The sequence below is a fragment of the Pteropus alecto genome, unplaced genomic scaffold, assembly GCF_000325575.1.
Source record: "Pteropus alecto unplaced genomic scaffold, ASM32557v1 scaffold131, whole genome shotgun sequence".
Lineage (NCBI taxonomy): Eukaryota > Metazoa > Chordata > Mammalia > Chiroptera > Pteropodidae > Pteropus > Pteropus alecto.
The window spans coordinates 22,512,030-22,532,162 of record NW_006434709.1 but is presented as its reverse complement, the minus strand read 5'-3'; the positions used below and the strand labels follow the sequence as shown (position 1 = coordinate 22,532,162).

The window sequence follows — 20,133 nt, the reverse complement described above, 5'->3', positions numbered from 1 at the left end:
CCATTTCCAGATGTTTCAGCCAAGCCTCTCTCTCTAGTGATTCTTTCTGAGTGTTTATTCTTTATTTGCTCTGCAGTATTGCTGTAGGTTCTTAATTTGACTCCTGTGCTCCCCCAGGGCTGTTTTCATTTATCCCTAGCTGTCTAATTATTGTTTTTGGTGGGGGCACACCAAGATTGGTATCTCCTATTCCTCCATCTTGCTGACATCTCTCTTCCTGTCCATTTCATCTTAAGTTGTCTAGCTTATTGTCCGAAAGTTATTCATTAGTCTCATATTATCCTTTAAGAGCTGTGGAATGGATCTGTAGTGATGTTCCCTCTTACATTCCCAATAATGGTAATTTAGGTCTCTTTTTTCCTCATCAGTCTGGCCTAGGGGTTTATCAATTTTATTGATCTTTGCAAAGAAGCAGCTTTTGGTTTGATTGACTTTTCTGTCATCTGTTTCATTAATTTCTGCTTTTATGTTTATTATTTTCTTCAGCTTGCTTTAGGCTAATATACTTTGTCTTTTCCTAACATTTTTTTCTGTTTCTTTTTTTATTTTTCAATTACAGTTGACATTCAATATTAGTTTCATGTGTACAGCACAGTGGTTAGACATTTATGTAACTTACAAAGTTATTCCCCCCCGATAAGTCTAGTGCCCCTTGACATCATACATAGTTATTACAATATTATTGACTATATTCCTTATGCTGTACTTCCTAGTGTCTTTTTAAGATTGAAGCTTAGATCATTTATTTGAAACATTACTTGCAATGCAATTATTTATTGGTCATACATGTTAAGCTAATGATTTCAGCTTCGCTTGAAAAACTTTTTAGTGTTTTCTTTAAAAAATTTTTCATTCTTTCTAGAATTCCCCCTTTTTTTTTTCTTTTTAGAGTATCTTTTAATACTCTAAAGATGCCTATGTGGTTTCTGATGAGAATTTCCTAGGTATATAAATGTTTCCTTTTCTTTGTGTTCAAGATTTTCTCTTTACTCTGGTTTTTAGCAGTTTAATTACTACATTGTGCCTGGGTGTGTCTTTTCTTCCGATTCTTTTCTGCTGTGTTTAGTATACTGATAAACTTGTTAAAGGAATTTTCAAATATGATAGCATATTTTTTCTAGCATTTATATTTTTTATGCTTTTTATCTCTGTTTAAATTCCCCATTCATGTGTGTTATCCACTTTTTCTTAGATCCTTTAATATTTATCAGTTACTTTAAAGTTCCTGTCTGATATTTCCAGTATTTGAGGCTGTATTGGGATGTGTCTGTTGCTTGATTTATTTCTTAAAAATGGGACAATTATTTTCATGCTTTTTAAAAAAATGTTATAGTTTTGATTGGATGGGAAACATCTTGTATAAACAGCAGCAGAGACTGAGTTCAATAGTATTTATATTCTGAAATGAGCATGCCGCTTCTCTTCTTAGGTCATTGTTGTGGGTGATTGAGTCTGTCTCGTCAGTAATTGGACCAGTTCCCATCAGTGCACCACTGTCTTGGAAGGCCTACAATTTCATGTACTGTCTTGACATTTTTGAACCTCATAGCTTAATTGTAAATTCCCCTGTTCTTGCCAGATATGCCTTCACCCAACAAGAAGGGATCCCCATCTGACTAGTTCCCCTAACACCTTACCCAGTAGTCTGCAACCTAACAGGTTTCACTTCCTGGCCAACCTGAAGGATTATTCAAACAAGCCAATCACATCCTCCCATCGGAACCTTCTTTAGGAACCAGGGCACACTTACCCCTCTTGTTACACAAAGCTTCACTTCCACAAGCCCTTCTGGCTCACTGTTCCCAAGTGCAGCCCCCGTGTGTCCCTACATGGCATCCTCTTCCCCTGGCCTATGAGCACGTGTCACTAATAAACTGCTGCTAGTCTCATCTGTCTTGTCTCAGGTGTCGTGTGTTGTATGTTTGGCCATCTTGTACTGTTCTGAGGGGCAGATCCCTCACTGAAGTAGTGAATAGGAAGTGTTTTGAACATCCACAGACTTCAGATTCTTACCTGTGCTTAATGTGGGGCATGGAATGCCAAGAGTTTTTTCTGTGTTCCTGCCCCAACCTCAGCAGGCCCTATACTACTCAGCCTCTCTTCATGTTGTTGCCCTTCTCCCAATGATAGCATGATGTTGCTTGTTACTGCCTACAGGGTTCATGGCGAGGACATAGAGGGTTTCTCAGTTGTCCTGTTTTAGCCCCAGTCTTAGGCAGGTGTTGTGTACATGAGTCTCAGTGACAGAGTCTCCACTGCATTTCTGTTCTTCCTGAAGCTCCCTTGTGGCAGCCAGTCTCTGCCTTGTGTTTGTTGCCTTTTATTGGTAGGGGTTCTTGGATGAGAGCAAACTTCTGCCTCTCTCCAGTGGTAGATAGCTTTTGCTTTGTATGAAAGAAGGATCTGGGAAGCCAGGGGTTTTCTTGCCTGGCCCCCAGTGGCAGCTAGCTGATCGCCATTTTGCACACCTACATCACCACCAGTGGGGGTTTTCGTAGATCTCTTGCTTTCTCCCAGTTCTTGCTGCCGAGCACCCGAGAAAGGGGTGTCTGGGTTCCCTGCGAACACTGCTTTATTTAGCTTCATCATACTAAATTTGATAAGGTGTTTCCATTTTATTCCTTCAAAGTATTTTTCAATTTCCTTCTTGATTTCTCTTTTAATGTTTGATTGGTTGGTTGATTTTTGATCCATGGATTATTTAGAAGTAAGTTTCACATATTTGGTGTTTTTTTTTTCCCCATAGGTTTTCTGTTACTAAATTCTAATTTAATTCTTTTATGATCAGAAAACATACTCTATAAAAAAAAACAAATTTTATGTTTTTGAGATTTGATTGATTTAGACCTAATATGTGGTCTATTACAGTGCATGTTCCATGTCCTCTTGGAAAGAACAGACATTTTTCTGTTGGGTAGAATGTTCTATAAATGCTATTTAGGTCAAGTTTATTGATAGTGTTGTTTAAGTCTTCTGAGGCCTTAATGATTTTCTGTCCACTGTTCTGTTATTGAGAGAGCAGTATGAAAAGTCTCTAGCTATAATTGTGGATTTTTCTATTCCTTTCATTTGTAATTAGGTTTTTACTTTATGTTGAAACTCTGTTATTAGATACATATTCATTTAGGATTTTTGTATTCTTGTGATATGTTGACCCTTTTATCTTTATACCATGCCTGTTTATTAATGCTAATATTTTTTTGGATGAAATTTACTTTATCTCCTATTAATATAATTATTCCAGCTTTATTTTATTGTTTACATGATATATCTTGTTTCCATCCTTTTACTTTTATCTTATATATGTCCAGAGTGGGCTTTTTGTGGATAGAATACAGTTGGATTTTTAAAAATAAGCAGTCTGACAAACTACCTTTCAGTTATGGTGTTGACCACTTCCCTTTAATATAATTATCAGTAATGTAATTATCAGTTTAAATCTATCATCTTCGCATTTTCCATTTGTCCCATTGTTTTTTGTTCTTTCCTCTTTTTTGATTTTTATGATTCCCATTTTATCTACTAGTAGCTTACTAATTAAACTTTTATTTGTTTAGTGGTTTACAGTATGTATCTTTAATGCACCATGGTCTCCCTTAAAATTAAATACCACTTATACAGTATATGATTACTAATTTTTACTTTAGACAATCAATGATCTCTTAAAGAGATTTATTTTTATATAAATGTAAGTAAACATATTTATATAAATTTTTGCTTACTTATCATTATTGTATTTATTTAAAATTTTTTACTATTTCTGCCCCTCTTCATTTCTTTGTGTAGATTCAAATTTTTATCACCACCATTGGGGGCTTTTTCAGGTTTTCTGCTCTGGCCCAGTTCTTTACAATGAGATCTGTGGCAAATGTGTGTGGATTTCTCTTGTGTCTAGAGCCTCCATAGATGTTAACAGTTGTCCCACTGTTGATCTTAGTTATTTGGTAAATTTTTAATTTTTTCTTTTTACCTTCATTTTTATTGGTTACCTGTCTCTTTTGTCCTTTGCCAAAGTAAAAATAGTTCGTGAGTCCTGTCTCTCCTCAGAGTGACTTTGGAATTCAGTTGATAGTCTCATAACCTTAGCTCTTGGATAGACTCAAGAATTGTTAGGGTTTTATAGATTATCTGATTTTTTTCCTCATTTTTAGACAGAATGACATTCTCTTGTGGATTTCTACATCTTAAATAGAAGCAGAACCTGAAATACGTAAAGTAACCTGAAAAGTTCAAAGTGCAAAATAGCAAAGCCTTTCTTCTTCATGTAATTTAGTCCATCGCCATAGAAACTCTTTTTAGCAAAGGTTATTTCCTAGAAGTTGTAGCATCATGGTTTCAGTTGCAGATAACAAAATTATAGGAGCTATTTTGAACAGAATGGGATATAATTTTGGAAATTGGGTGATTAAAATCATTGATAGGGTTAGAGAAGTAGGCCCCCAGGCTAGACTTAAGAACAACTCCACAGAAATGGCCCACAAGCGCTCGCCTCATTCCTCTGCCTCTTAGGGAAACTGGGAAGCTTCTGGCCTAACTTCTACTCCAGGATTACACTGCTTTAACCATGATCTTTGGATGAGGACACCTCTAGCCACGCTTTTGACTTTAGAACAATTTTATGTTTCCTTGTTCAGCTGCAGCAGATTGATGCCTTGCGCACCATCCTCTCTTAATCCTGCTTAATTCACTTCTGAATTTAGGTCTTATGTACATATATCTGACTGGAAGAAATAAATCATAAGGGAGTCTTGAAAATATAACGTTTGGATTTCTAGCCTTTGATTATAGGAAAGTGATCTAGAAGGAAGTTGGAAAAGAGACAACAGAATCCATTTGAATGAGCTGGTTTAAGGAGAAAGAGGTTTATTACAGGGTGTTAGAAAGCTAACAGAACTTTTGGGAGTTTCCAGGGATCCAAGTTTAGATGCTTCATGGCCAGGACGTGTAAAGCCAAGAGCAATATCTAACCTCACAATGGCAACGTGCTAGCAGAGACCCCATTACAGTGTCTGCTGCCTCTACCACCAGTCTTGCTTGATTTCTGCTTCACCTTAGTCAATAAATGCCACATCTCTAGGGGCTGTTTTTCGAATACTTCACTTCTTAACAATTTTTGTATTAGCTAGAGTGTTTTTGATTATGGGTGAAAGAAACTCAACCTCATCTTGTTTAGAATAAAGAATAAATGTATAGGTTATATTAGAGTTCTTAGTTACTATGTACAGAATTCACTATATCTAATATAAGTAGAAAGGAATATAGGATATTAGTTTCTCATAGAATCTCTAGGAAGACTAGAGAACTAGGTTTGGATGCTACTCGTCCAGTAACAGTGGAAGCAACCATGCCTTCTGCTGCTTAGCATCCATGATGTCAAGCATCGATGGCAGAAAGGTCAACACAGATGGCCCAGAAGAGCATGGTACCTCAGTCATTGTTCTTGCCAAACTATCCAGTCTCCCTGCATGCGGTCTCATCTCTTATTGCTCACTTCCATATCTCAGTGTCATTTTTGTCTGCTTGGCTAGCCTGGCCCATAAGTCTAAGGTATTTGGAAACAGTTAAGTTGAGAGGTTCAAGGAAGGAAGCTAGAATTGGGTTGGAAATGGATGGATAGTATCTGCCACTACCTACTTCTCTGGCTATTTAACATCTGTCCTTGCTATCTGTACATGCTTCCTTTCTATACATCGACTTTAAACAAAAGTAATTATTTCTGAATTAATAGAAACTGTGGTACTATTTCTTCAAATGGGGAGCCCCAAATTTAATATTACAGCATTCTTCTCTGGTTGATGTGTATTCATCCTTTGATTTTAGCCACAACCTCGTCTTTACAGCTTATACCTTCTGCATTAAATTATAAAGATAAAACTACCAACAACAGACCTTATATGAATTGAAAGGGAATTGGGGTGCAGAAGGAAAATAATTATACCAAGCAAGGAAGGAAATATGGATGGTTTCCTTAGTCTTCCTATCTCCTTTTCTGAAACTCATCCTGAGGCCTTCGTTGGCATTCAAAATCTAATTCCCCCACAATTCTCTCACTTTAGTACCTTTGATGCCAGAGTTCTTAATCTAGTAGGGTGACCCAAACCTTCTTTCCTGAGGGTTCTGAGCCCTGGGTTAGCAGCAGTGGTCTGTGGGAATAAGTCTTTCATAAGTCTGTGGGTGATATTGCTAGCCGATACACTATAGGCAGAAAAAGCAAGTCATATTTAAAATAGGTGTCTGTTCAGTGAGAAGATAGCTGTTATTCCAAGGATGCTGAAAGTCTTAATGTAACTGACGTGTTACTAGGAACGGTGCCATGTTGGAGGCCCAGTGTACTCTGCTTCTTGCAGATTGGACACCTGGAGTAATCAGGTCAGATTTGGTGAGAGGATAGCCATGTAGTGGGACCCATGTGTAACCTCTATCTCCTTGCCTCTGTGTCCTCTTTGTTTATATATCCTTTGAGCAACAATCATTGGTGTAGTTAGGAAAAGAGGCTGATTGACTGATAGCCATAGAGGCAATAACCTTATTCACCGGATACTAATGAGCATCTTCTCTGCACAGGGCGCCTGTGAGTAAGAATTGGGGCCATCTTGTTCTCTGTCCCACAAGCCTCTTTTCTAAACCTCATGGTTACCAACCCTCTAAAATGATTCCTTTCAAGTCACTAATCATTGTGACAAGTAAATAACTACTGTCCATGAACGGGTATGGATTTAGTGCTTCTTGTCATCTCTCCTTCACCTCAGAGTAGAAAACCAGATGTTTAATGTTCCACCCTCCAAAAGGATCTCCCTTCTTCACTGTGCTTTAGAGCTGCTCTTGCTCAGGACTGAAATGCTGTAGCAATGTAATTCTGGTTGGTGCAGTATATCACGCACGCCATCTGCTACATTCAGGTTTTTTCCCTCCCAAATTGACCTGTCATAGGGAAGTGAGGGCTGAGGGAGAAATGATACTGCATCAGGAGTAGGCATACCGGGGCATGTTACTTTGGCATTCACGACCTACTCTTCTTTTTGATAAGGATGTGGTGGTGCTGAGCACGCCTGATTAGGACTTTATGGTTTAGATGAAGTATGGATCATGATGATGCTCAGGTTATATGGTCCCTTGGTTTCCTTTTATCAGGCTTCCAGGTAATTGCATCCTAGGGGGTTAGTTCTCAAAAGTATAGTTAGGAGATGAAGAGGTTTTTGCTTGCTTAAAACTATAGGGGACTATGCCAGTGACTGTCCTGTGAGGTCTTGCCATAAGGTTCTTAAACCATCCCTCGGACCTTTTCAACTCCATTAGCCTGCTTGTTGGATTGGAGAAAACTGTTTGCTTTAGTTGCAGTGCAAATGCCAGTGACGCACTGATCTGGTCCTGTAAGGAGACCACATTTGTAACTGTTGTTGGAGTTGCCACTCAGTTAAGCTTAAAATAAGTTCCCTTCCCTAAACTCTATCTGTTTTTTCTTCATATCATATAGGTGAGTTAAATGTGAAGATGATAAGGGTGGCATAGATGTTTTACACGTATGTCACAAGCTGTAATGTGTGGTCTGGGAAGCATGGTTTTAACTCTCTAAACTCGATGGTGCATTAGGATCAGCTAGATGGGAGCCAGAGAGAAAGAGTGCTGAGTCACCTATCTGTAAAATCTGCCACAACAGCTAAAAATCGTAAATGTGATCAGTCATTTTTTTTGAAGGTTTGATCTGCCTCGATTTGCATCTTGAAAACCAGCAGATCTCCCTTTACAGAGGGACATATTGAATATATTCTTTGGTTGTGGGTCTCATGAGTCGGAGCTCATTTGTCCATTTTTGAATAATGGAAAATAGCAAAGGCAAGCTTTCTATTTTTTCTAATAAAAACCACACTTGGCTATGTTCTTTTTCAGAGATTTAGGTTATTTCCAAAACAGAGGAAAAAAAGATAGGTCAAAATAGAACAGTTTTTAAAAGGATGAGAAATATTATGCCAGAGACCAACTGACACCCAGTTGTAGCTGGCATCTGTTTTGGAAGTTAAAGTAACTGGCTAAATCTATTGAAATATCATTTCTAAAAATTGTACTTCAACTGCACCTATAGTCCAAGAACAGCTTTTTTGAGTAAGTCATGAAATAGTATCAGTCATAAGGTTTATAATTTTTAACAAAATGGGAAATGAGAAATGGAGTGTGTTGTATTAGAGTCTCTGACTGACTTGCTTTCATTATCATGTTAAATATTTTTTCAGCTTCCTTGGAAATCATTGACTAGCATCATTGAATATTATTACATGTGGAAAACTACTGACAGATACGTGCAGCAGGTGATTTTTTATATTTCTACCTATACGATTGCATTAAAGTGAACTTTCTGTTTGTATTTTATTATTTCTTAGCAATATACTTAATTTTAAATTTGTTTTGTTTGCTTTATCTTTTCTAGACTATTTTAAACTACATGATTTCATATCCTTATGATAATATTTTGAGATTTTAGTCTTAACTTTTTTTGACTTCGGAATTTATTTTAACTATTTTGGAAAGACACCAGGGAAAGATACCACTAGAGAGGCAGTATTTTCCTTACAGGTGCCTGGTGCTTCGTCTTTCTGTGAGTATAGTTGATGGGAAAGACTTAAGATGTGATGTTAACACAAACCTTATAAACAAGTTATTTTTATCAAGTATCAAAAATTTAGACGAATGTCATCAACCATACAATTTGAGATATTTTAAAATATCTTTTGAAATCTCCTTATATGACACTTGTGTGGATATATCCTCTAAATCTTGGAATGTAACTGTAGTAGTCTTAACTGGTTTGATGCTTTGGTACTGTACATAAATTTTTCTCCAAAATTATTTCTAAAAGAAGGGAGTCTCTTTGTTTTTTTTTGTTTTGTTTTGTTTTGTTTGATTTCATCCCAAATGTTTCAAAGCAATGTAACTCTCTAAGTTACTTATTTTAAATAATATTACTTTAGAGGAAAGGCACATATTCCTGAAATGACTTCAATCAATACCTCTTTTTGTATCCTTCTAGTCACATGTCAGAACCAGTAGTAAAGAAGGGCAAATATATTTAACACAGACATTATTTTTCCTAAGTATGTGATTAAACAGTGGCAAGTATTGGGTGCTATAAAAATACATTTTAAAGGATCACTTTAAAAATTACCACAGTAAGTTGAGATCATGAATAGCTTGTTGAAATATTTCTAGTGTCAATGACATATATAATTCAAAAAGTGCTTATTTGAAACAACTTAGGGAGAACTTAGGTAGACTATGTGCTCTGAAAACCCGTGTTATTCAGAGCAAAAAGAGTCCCTAAAGATGGGGTGGACATAATGGCATCAAGGATGGTTGAAAAGTGTTTGGATATAATTATTTTCAGAAATTTCAACTCCATCCTTAAAAGTTTAAAGTTGTCCCCCTAAATGCTTTTGTTTTCTTCTCATTAGGAAGACGAAAGATTGCCTTATATTTTGCTTTGTCTTCTTTTTGGATAGCTACCATATGTTATTTTCCCTCCCTATGTGCATTCATTATTGTATTGATCAGTCTCAGGATTTGATTACATAATCTTTTTCCCATTCCTTTCCCTGCATTTGGCTCCTAATTGGTTCCTAAAATCTGATGTGAGTTCAGCCAAGCTTTAAAGTTTACTGCATATCTCCCAACATTTGAGGGTAAATTCTTATTTAATTTACTTAGAATAGTTGCTATCTCTTTCTTTTGCATGAACTTTAAAAACTAATCATCTCTGGATATTTTTGTAAAAGCAAAGATTATGTGTGATTTTTTTTTTTCCTCCCAGAAAAGCAAAAAAGAAATAAGGTAGAAAGTAAAAGTGAAAATGGTTACTTACAAGTCCTTTTTATTCACTTACATGGGGAATGGGGTTGTTCATTGCTTTATTTTTTTAAATCTATGTATAATATGTTATCAGTACTTAGAGTTTTATACCTTAGAATCTCGTGAGTTTTCTTAGAAATTTCTGCAGTTTAAAAATATGCACATTTTTAAATGGCAATTTTTGAATTTCGTTTTTAGTGAATTTTTAAAAACAATGAAATGTTAATAATAATTAGGCACTGTATATAAACTATTTTATCTATCTTTTAAATTAGAAACGTCTAAAAGCAGCAGAAGCTGAGAGTAAACTGAAACAAGTGTATATCCCAACTTAGTAAGTAATGGAAATCTTTTAAAATATTCGTCATGGTATTCTTTCAAAACAAAAGATATCATTTTGGTCATTTTCAGCAAAATTTGAATTTCTTTATGTATCTTGTTTTCTTCCACTACAAAGCATGAGACTTGCTTCCCATTATACCTCTACAGTAATATTTTTAGAGAGAAAAATGGCTGGTGGGAGAAACCCCAAGTAGACTAACAAAAGGACTAGAGGAAGAATGCCATGTACTTTACCTCTGTAATAGCTTCAGAGAGAGTGGCAGGAAACTAACCTATGAAACTTACTCAAGGCAGATGTTTCAGAAAGCTAGCAGCTTATGAAATTTCTACGTTATAGAATGGATTTGTTTAGATAGTGCGCTTTGCCCTTTTGAGATATGTTGTTTATTTGGTTGATGATTTTACATTGTTTGCTTGAGGGAAGAGTTAGGGAAAGTAATAAGAATCATACTTTGCAAATGTTAAACAATGAATAGGTTTTGCTTGTTTCAGTCTAGCATTCTGTGATTGGTTATCCTTTGGATTTAGAAATCATTGTCACATCAAAACGAATGCCTGTTTCTTTTCATTTGCTGTGTTTTAAAATGAATTCCAATTTTTTTTGAGGTCTTTAGAGTTAGATTGTTCATTTGTTCAGGAAAATTTAGTTTATCGTGCACCATATATCTAGTGCTATCCTATGTTCTTTGGGGATTAAAATGAAATTTATTACAAAGTTATATGTACTCCAAGATTTTTCTCATTCTTTGAACTCAGTATAGTTGTTTTATACTTAGCCTTTGTTTACTGAATTTTAGTATGTTAAGACATTTTTATATATAGGAGCCCTCATAGATAATTAATTACAATATTTCTTATTAATCTTTCATTCTGAGGCAAATAACATGTAATTTACAGGGTCAGTAATTTTTATTCAGAGCTATAAAGCCCTTTCTACAAAGTCGTTTCTAATATTTTTGAAAATTATATATTTATTTGACTAATTTATAAAAGAACATCTCCCCAAAGAAAACACTATTGTGATTCTTGTGTCTCAGATTTTCAAAAGCAAGCATACCAACTTTCTTGTACTTTGCAATGCTGTCACATCAAAGGAAAAGTACATTTAAAAAATGTAAAAGCATATTTCACCATATTCATTTATTTATGTGTTGTCTATGTCTGCTATTGTGCTACAATTGCAAAGTTCAGTAGTTGCACCGGAATTATAATATCCACAAAGCTTAAAATATTTATTATGCCAAAAGCCTGATCTAGGTAAATGATTTTTGGAGCTCAAGATGGTTTCTAATCATACTTTTTAAAAAAAAAGTTGTATAAATCATTTACATAAATAGAATATATGAGCTGCATTATTGAGCTGGATGAGAATCTGAGTCCTTCGAAGCATTTCCCAGTTAAATCTGAAATAGAATATTTAAAAACAAATAATAGATTAAGAATTATTTCATACTGTCATTCTTTTGAGCCTAGCAGTACTGGAAGTAGAAAGGTTAAGAAGACAGGCTACATTCTAAGGTGGAGGAGACAGATGCCAAACAGCATGTTACTCGGTGTGACAAGTATTAAGATGGAGAATAGATTTTATGTGGCTGGTATGGTAGGCAAGGACCAGGAATGTATCTATCTGATGAAGAGTGGAAATGGATTTTAAATAAGGAAGTGTCATGATCAAATTTGTACTTTAAGATCACTGGCTATATTTTGGAGATGTTTTGGGGAAGGAGAGTAAGGGTGGGTGTAAGGAGACCAGTTATCAAGTTGTTGGAGAGGAAAGATGATATTTAGTTGACCTAGAGTTGTGGCCCTGGAAATGGTACGCTACTTGGAGGTGATTGATTGACTTGTATGACTTGTATGGAGGAGTGGAGGTCAGATGTCAAGGTTGAGTCCCAGGTTTCTGGCTAGCACAACCAGGTAGATTGCCATGCAATTCACCGAGCTAAGCACCTGTGTCAGTGAACCAGGTTAGGTTATTTTGAGTTTTCGGTCCACAAAGAAGTGTTGAATATACTTTGGATATATTGGTTGTAAACTTAGGGGAAAGTTCTGGGCTAGCTATACAAATCTGAACTTCAACAACATATAATATTGTGTTTGGAGGAGCAGTAAGAAATACGTACCTTGGACCAAGCTTGAGGAAATCCTATATCAGATAGAGTATGATAGCTATAAAAGGATAGCGAGGCGAGTACATTATCATCAAAGCTAAGAGAGAATGTGTTTCGAGGAGGGAAAGGGATTAAAACAGTGTCAGATGCTGGTGAAAAATAGCCCAGGAATTTAGCAGCGTGGAGGTCATCTTTAGTATAGTGGTAAGGACCGCATATTAGCCAAGGAGCTGCAGAGAGTGAAGATTTGCAGCCTAAAGAAGACTAGCTGGAAAGAGCAGTTGAGAGAGTTCTTGGTTTTGAGGGGTAGGTCATGATAAGGAAATGGGAGAGTTTTTCAAATAGGAGAAATAATGTTTACATAGTAATGAGGAGGGTCCAGAAAAGAGAATCAAGTGTACGAAGTTCTCAAGAGGGCAGGAGGAGTGGAATCTAGAGCACAAATGAGCAGCGGGGAAAGGTTTTTGGGTGTTAGATAAAAGAAAGGTGTTTCATATAATGTGGGTTTAAAAACTTTTTTATATGTTTGTCTTACAGTAAAAGTTTATTCAGATGGTCACATTGACAGTCATTTTTCCCTTGAGAATTAATTTGTAGGTATTTGGTTTTGCAAAACATTTTAAGTGATTCGCAAGTTTATATTCAGTCTTTGCACACTTATTTTCATTTTGTAATTATTACAATATTAAGGTCAGTTTATTCAATCAAACAACATTGTAGATTCACTTGAACAACTGAAGTTGTGTTTACTCTTATTCTTTTTTTCAGGCAGCTCAACTATGTAAATTTGCATTAGCTCTTTTTCAACACATGTATTTAACTCTGGGTTAAATGTCAGAAATTTTCATTTTTGGGGCCATCATTCTGACATTATATCAGTTATTTCACTTCAAAGGCCAGCATTTCTATGTACATGTAGGTTTTTAAAAATCAGAAATATTATTGTGTCTTTTGGAAATCTTAGGCATTCTAAATCACTGCTTTTCATTTTGTACCTTTTAAAATGAAGAGAAATATATTCTGGCTTAAAATGTGTTTTTAAAACCAGTTTGTCTTCAGAATACATTACTGGTACAAGTTAGAAATATAAATAGCTCTGTTTGTAGAATAGGGACCTTGGTGCACTCAGACTCAGAGGTTAAATGATTTCTTCTGTGGTGGTGGCGAGGTGTCACCTAAGAGTGAGAGTAACAATACCAGAAAGAAATCTTAATTTACTATCAGGCCAAGTTTACATGCTAGGTTTTTGCTGATAAATGGAACTGTAGGAATGAGAAATAGCAAAGAAGAAACTCCTGAGCCCACTCTGTGTGGAAACTCCCATGTCTTCACAGTTGTGACGTGACCTCTCATTAACCATGGGAAGTTAGAGTATCGCCTGTGTTTAGTCATTCAGCATTTATTTCTCACTAATAATTGGCTAATTTATTTTGCTTATTTTCTGTCTAGCAAAGAGACATGGAAGCTCCTTGAGTCAGGCACTTCTGTTTACTAGATACTGAACACATATATATTAAGTGAATTTTTAGATTATTGAGGACATACTATGTGTACCTGTGCAGTATTCTTGGGCATGGCATATAAGCAGGGCAGTTAACCTCCTCTAGATGGGAAAAGTTAGCCATGTTTGCTACAGTAAGTGTCTTGGTACACTAAGTACGAAGATAATCTGGGCTACATATTTATGAGGAATTAGGGCCTCTGGGAAATTTACACGTACAGTTCTGATAGATGTCACCTTTTTCTTCCTTCTTAAAATTTTTCTTGAAAACAAAAACTTCAAAATGCATTTATTGGTTTTTCTAATTTCAAATGCTTTGTAATCTTTCTCAAACTTCAAACATGTAACAGACATTATCATGAGCAGTCATAATCTCCTGAAATGCTAATTTACCTCTAGAGATATGCCCTGTTGACATTCAGTATCTGTGTTGAACATGTAGCTTTTGAACAGTCCCCTTGAGCGCCAACCTATAGAGTCAGCAAGAACAGGACAGTGGTTTTCTCAGACCACAACACAATGTCTTTAACTTAATTTACTTGATCCAAAAAAGTATTTTATTTTCTCAGGACGATTTGTGATATCTGATAAAACTTAATAACTTGTATCTTTCAAATGCATCAGAGAGTGTCTTAAGGGAATTGTATTTGGGTGGAGAACAGAGATGGCTGTATTTATTTTGTGAGTGTCAGGCATAAGAGATTCGTTTTTACATGTCCTTGTTTTATAAAGATGAATGGTTTGGCTTCATTTGTGCCAGTTTATTTCTTCACCAGATATTCAGACATTTATTTATGTGTGGTTAAGATAAGTCAGTAATGCAATGTAGAGCCTTTTGCCTTGTTGTACAAGCCATTTTTATACCTCACTTTACATTTCATTGAAAGCAGCAAACCAAATCCTAACCAAATATCCACCAGCAATGGCAAACCTGGTGCTGTGAATGGAGCCGTGGGGACCACATTCCAGCCACAGAATCCCCTCTTAGGGAGAGCCTGTGAAAGCTGCTATGGTAAGTTTTTTCCAACAGGGCTCTATTTTCCCCTTTAAGCCCTGTTTTCAGTGAAGTGCAGGTAACTCTGCTGGCACCGTGGCGGGAGGTGCTGAGCTGCTTTCTCAAGGTACATGAGGTCAGTACTTCGCGGAGGGCAGATAATGTAGCCTCTGAATGAGTAGATGCCCATCCTTACCTTGCACCTGCACACTCAATTTGGGTATTGGCTTTCCTTTGATATGCTTCCATGGGGTCCTGTGTCATGGGGTCAGCTAAGCTGCCTTCAGAGTTGTAATAGTAGCTTTGTGCAAACTGTGGTCCCATGAAATATACCAGATCCCCTTTTGGAGTTTCTCAGTATGCTTTGACAGATTAAAGGCTCCAAATGATTCTTTAGGGAAGACCTGTGTGTGGATAAACTGCTAGTTACAGTCTTCAAAGCAGGTTTCCTCAGAGTACTGGTTTGGGAGACGCTGTTCTATGGTACTTGGTTTGGGGTTCAGAGTCTCAGTGTATTTAAGCCATGTCAAAAACCAACCAGAGGCTGGCAGTATCATATTATATATATTGGGTTACTGAGATGAACTGTTACATAGTTGATATACTTTTTATGTTTATTTAAAATCTCAAACAATGGTATAATCTTTTAATGGAGTGTTGGTGACATTATCATCTAAGTTTCCTTCAAACCTAAGTGGCCTGGGATAAGAGAGGGAAGAAAACTAATGCTTATTAAAAGTCTATTTGGTGTCCAGTTTTTGTCTCTCAGCAGCTCTTTGGGGGTAGACGGAGCCTGCTGCCCTAAGTACAGAGGAACGAGAGACATTTGTGACTGTGCTCCACACTCCACACTAGGTTTCAGCATTAGAAAAGGCTTTTAAAACCAAGTCATATAATTATGTCTCCTGAAACTAAGGAAGGTGTGAGCCAGACAAATTGCTGACTTCATAGAAGTGGTATATGTCTAACCATTTTCTTCACCATGGGCTCACAGGGGGAAACAGTTTGTGAAAATTAGACTCTTTTAATCAAGACTTTACATGGATTGCATCATAAAATGTTTTTGAACTGGGAAGTCTTAGATTTTGTAGTTCATATATATACTTAAATGAAAAAAGAATCTCGCAGACAAATGATAGTGGCTTAATCTCTCTTTTTTTTGATTTACAGACCCCTTTCACCATGATATATTTTCACATATCTCTTTAAATAATTATTCTGCAATTTTTATGTGTATGACAAATAAGCAATTTTAATTTTATAATATTTCTTTTAGACCCATATTTTCAAATAATCGATCATAAAATTTTTTACTATAATATATATGTAAGACTTATCATTATAGAAAGAAGTTGGTATTTTCCATTTTATCAGCTTTTTAATTGAATATGAGTTAATCATGTATGGTGAAAGACATTTGTTGACAAATATTAAATTACGTTTCATTAAAACGTATATTTAAATATGAGTAAAATTTTATTTTCAGGATCCGAAATAAGTCCATGCCTAATATATAGGATTCTTATAATTTGTGTTTTTAGAAAAACCAACTTATTTTATTATTTGTTTTTAAATTTTAAGAGAGAAGGTTTTTAGGCTGGTACTTGTAAGGAGTTTTCCAAAAATAACACATGATGAGTGCACAGTATTGGTCTCAATAAACTAAAAGGCAATTTGATTATTATGATCACTATATTTTCTTTTTTTGACATTAGTTTGTGAAGTATTAGTTGACACCTTGCTGTGCTGTTTGAACATTTTGATTTGAGGAAGAATATTCCAAGGCAAACTTAAAGAGTTATAATAATTTTTATGCACCTCATTAACTTAATGTTTTAGTGTCAGTGTTTTCAAACTTCAAAAGGGGGATTCTTTCAATGTTATATGATAGTAATTCAAACTGCAGAACAAAACACAAGTTTGCCATGTTTAGCTACATGATAAATCAATCAAGTTACTAGTTCTTAAGCATACTGTGATCTTGGCTACGTATGCTCACTTGAATGTGGACTTGTAGTCTTGAAAGGAATTCTCTTTTTTAAAGGGAGAAATTTAAAATAATTATTTTGTCTATCGATTAAATTAAAGGAATGGAAAAGAGATACCTATTTCAGTCACATTCCTGCCTCTATCATTGGGGCCCCTCTGAGCACCTTAAACTCTGGGTGGTTTGTGAACCATAAGTTTGGAAATCTGGATTTAGACTTTAAACACTAATAATAATAATACCTTTCTGATAACTTATTTCCAGAAATGTACACAAGAGAAAACATTTTTAATTAACAAACAAAAACTTTCTCAGCAGCACAACATGTAATATAGGCTACTTTATTTATCTAATAGCCTCTCTAAATAGGTGCCACGTGCAATTTGATATATATAGAAATAAATGTTTTTTAATGAAATTTGAATCTTAAAAAATATGGGTATATTAGATTCATATTTGCTCGTAAGCTGGGGAAAGAAAAATAACATCGTAAACTGAAAGTGGCTTCGGAATATTTTTGAAGTATTTGAATGTATGAGTATTAATGTTATAAATTACATAGCATTCTTTGTTTTCTTCCTTCATCTTTAGCTACACAGTCTCATCAGTGGTATTCTTGGGGCCCACCTAATATGCAGTGTAGATTATGTGCAACCTGTTGGCTCTATTGGAAAAAATACGGAGGCCTGAAAATGCCCACCCAGTCAGAAGAAGAGAAGTTATCTCCCAGCCCAGCTGCAGAGGTACCTGAGCAGTAGTCCTTTTAGCGTTGAGAAATGTCATGTTTTTCAATGGCTGGATCGGTCCTTGAAAACAGAAGTACAGTGTTGGATAATTTAAAAGCAAACAAAGATATTTTTATAGCTAAACAGCACCACAGTATTCAGGGTGGGAGTGAAGAGAGGGGCAGGGACAAATCAAATCTTTTCAGGTATTCAAAATATTTGTCTTGTAAGATTACTGAGACAAAAGAACAATACGTGTGTGGGAGGCATTAGCATAAGTAGAAAGCTTACAAATTAAATGTTTGTTTTAATTGTTTTTTTGAAAACAGTCTGCAGCCTTTAGATACTATTGAAAATGAGTCTTAAATACAAATTGAACCTTTTTTTTTTTCTACCCCTGGGCTATCATAGGAGGGAGAAGAAGATATGGACTTAATCTTGAGGTGAACAGTAGTTGAAATAGGAATGTGGTAAATATTCTCTTAGATTGTAGATACGGACCACCTAGGCCTGCCAGAGAGAGACTGTTCATTTTGGGTGCTAATAAAATCTCAGGAGTCTTTCAATGCTAATCATCATCATCATCATTATCATCTAATTAACCCCTGGGCGCTATTTTACTATTGTGAATGTGATTCAGAATAGTTAAGGTCAATTTAAACACAAAAGTGTAGGATCACACCCTCTTCTCCCAACCCAGTTTTCTTCTCTACTCCCCACCTTCCCCAAAGTATGCACTTTTAAATTGTCTTCCTTTGGGGTAGGGTATTAAGTTATAGATGCTTTAGTGGAAGATTTTAAACATTGCACTTTTCCTTGAGCATGATACGTCGTACTGCACTTTGACCAGTTTTGTTTCTTCACGTGTTTGTTGGTATCTGATTCTGCAGGACCCCCGTGTTAGAAGCCACATGTCTCGCCAGGCCATGCAGGGGATGCCGGTCCGAAACACTGGGAGCCCAAAGTCTGCAGTGAAGACGCGTCAAGCTTTCTTCCTTCACACTACATATTTCACAAAATTTGCTCGTCAGGTCTGCAAAAATACCCTCCGGCTGCGGCAGGCAGCAAGACGGCCGTTTGTTCCTATTAATTATGCTGCCATTAGGGCAGAATGTAAGATGCTTTTAAATTCTTAACCTTACGTGTTGTGCTTTTGACCATTTTTTCTTTCCCTCTCTCTTTTTTGTTTTGTTTTGGTTTTGTTTGCAATAAACATAAGTTCTTGTGTACAGCCTTTTATTTGGTTTATTTTTTTAACATTGTTTTTGTCTGCTGCCATTTGTATCATGCCAGCCTGCAAAGAAAACATTGAAGCCTCTGCAGTCTTTATGAGAGAGTAGTGCTCGGCAAAAGATTGGTGGGAGGTGATTCTGTCCAGAGTTTCGTGATGGAATATATGAAGCCCTTATTGAGGCACTTTGACCTGTAAGGGGTGCCACAATAAATCTCCAAGGGTGGGGTTACAGTGAAACTCCATAACTGAGACACACAGTCCAGTCTTAACATGGATTCATTATGTTTGAATAAAATTTGCCAGTTTACACTAATTAAATATTGTCTTTGTAAACCTCTCATTTCCCCATGAACCTTTTATAATTATCATATGATATTGTGGAAATTCACAGTGCTTCACAACAAATTTTAAATTAATTTTAAAGTCTTGGGTGAATTTTCTGAAAATATACATTTAGTTTTCACAAGCTAGTGTCCGAACTTGTGTTTCAGCCTTCTTCCTGTTTGTCCAATTTGGTTTCCATTTCATAATTATATTTATATATTACCATATAACATTTACATGACTTTATTACTCTCATTTTCAATGCATTCAGCCTTGCTTGTGTTTCAATTTTTTGTTAGAACAAAGGTCATATGTACCAGTGAATTGTGGATTGTTCTGTTATTACCGTGTACCCCTGAACGTGTTTATAATTTGTGTGTTAGCTCTCATTTTAGTCTTGCTACTTTCAGTCACATTGTTGACTAGCATGTTATAGCTATGCAACTTTTTTCCCCTAAAAGATGAGAAATTTCGCTGTCTGGCTTAACAGATAAGAAATCTTAAAGATATTCAGTCTTTGCTTTTCTTTATCTGTAAGATAAGAAAATTCTTATGATGAGATATTCCATTTTGATTTAAAGAGGGTATTCATAAAAGGAGTACTGGTTCAAAAACATTTCGTTCCTAAAGATAATTTTCAGCAGAACAATCCAAGGCTTTAAAACTTACAGGTAAAAGCTTTATAAGAAGAAGAAAAGTACTTTGTAAAGGGAGTGGAAATTGGTAGTAATCTCTGAGTTCCATGGAGAGAAAATTTAGCTACATTAGACTCGTATGTTTGAGAATTTAGGTTTACGTTGAGGTTTTGTACCAGCATTTCTGAGTTCATGGGTTTATGCTATTATCACTTTTTAAATCCATCTTAAAGAATTGGAAATATATTCCTCTAAACTACTTAGCTGATTTAAAACATACTTTTATATATAATTTCTTGCTTAGCTGATTTAAAACATTCTTTTATATATAATTTCTTAAATAAAAAAGAATAATAAAATATTTGAGAAAGAAGATGAATGAAATTCTTCCATTAAAATTGGGATCCAGTATCATCTTTGTTCCTACGAATGGAAAAGCAACC

The 20,133-nt window shown here is 35.6% G+C and overlaps 1 protein-coding gene across 2 annotated transcripts in view; it reads left to right on the top strand.

The window, feature by feature from the left end:
* MTA3 (metastasis associated 1 family member 3) overlaps positions 1-18,733 on the top strand; it is a 113,232-nt gene extending 94,499 nt beyond the window's left edge. Inside the window, exons 9-13 of one of the 2 annotated variants that reach the window (XM_025045163.1) lie at positions 8,229-8,303; positions 10,113-10,171; positions 14,682-14,803; positions 17,364-17,515; positions 18,388-18,733. In XM_025045163.1, the coding sequence (XP_024900931.1) occupies positions 8,229-8,303; positions 10,113-10,171; positions 14,682-14,803; positions 17,364-17,515; positions 18,388-18,633 (654 nt within the window). In that variant the 3' untranslated portion in view covers positions 18,634-18,733. Of the gene's footprint in view, positions 1-8,228; positions 8,304-10,112; positions 10,172-14,678; positions 14,804-17,363; positions 17,516-18,387 lie in introns of both variants that reach the window. The other variant, XM_025045162.1, reaches the window with a different exon arrangement.
* Positions 18,734-20,133: the final 1,400 nt, after the last annotated feature.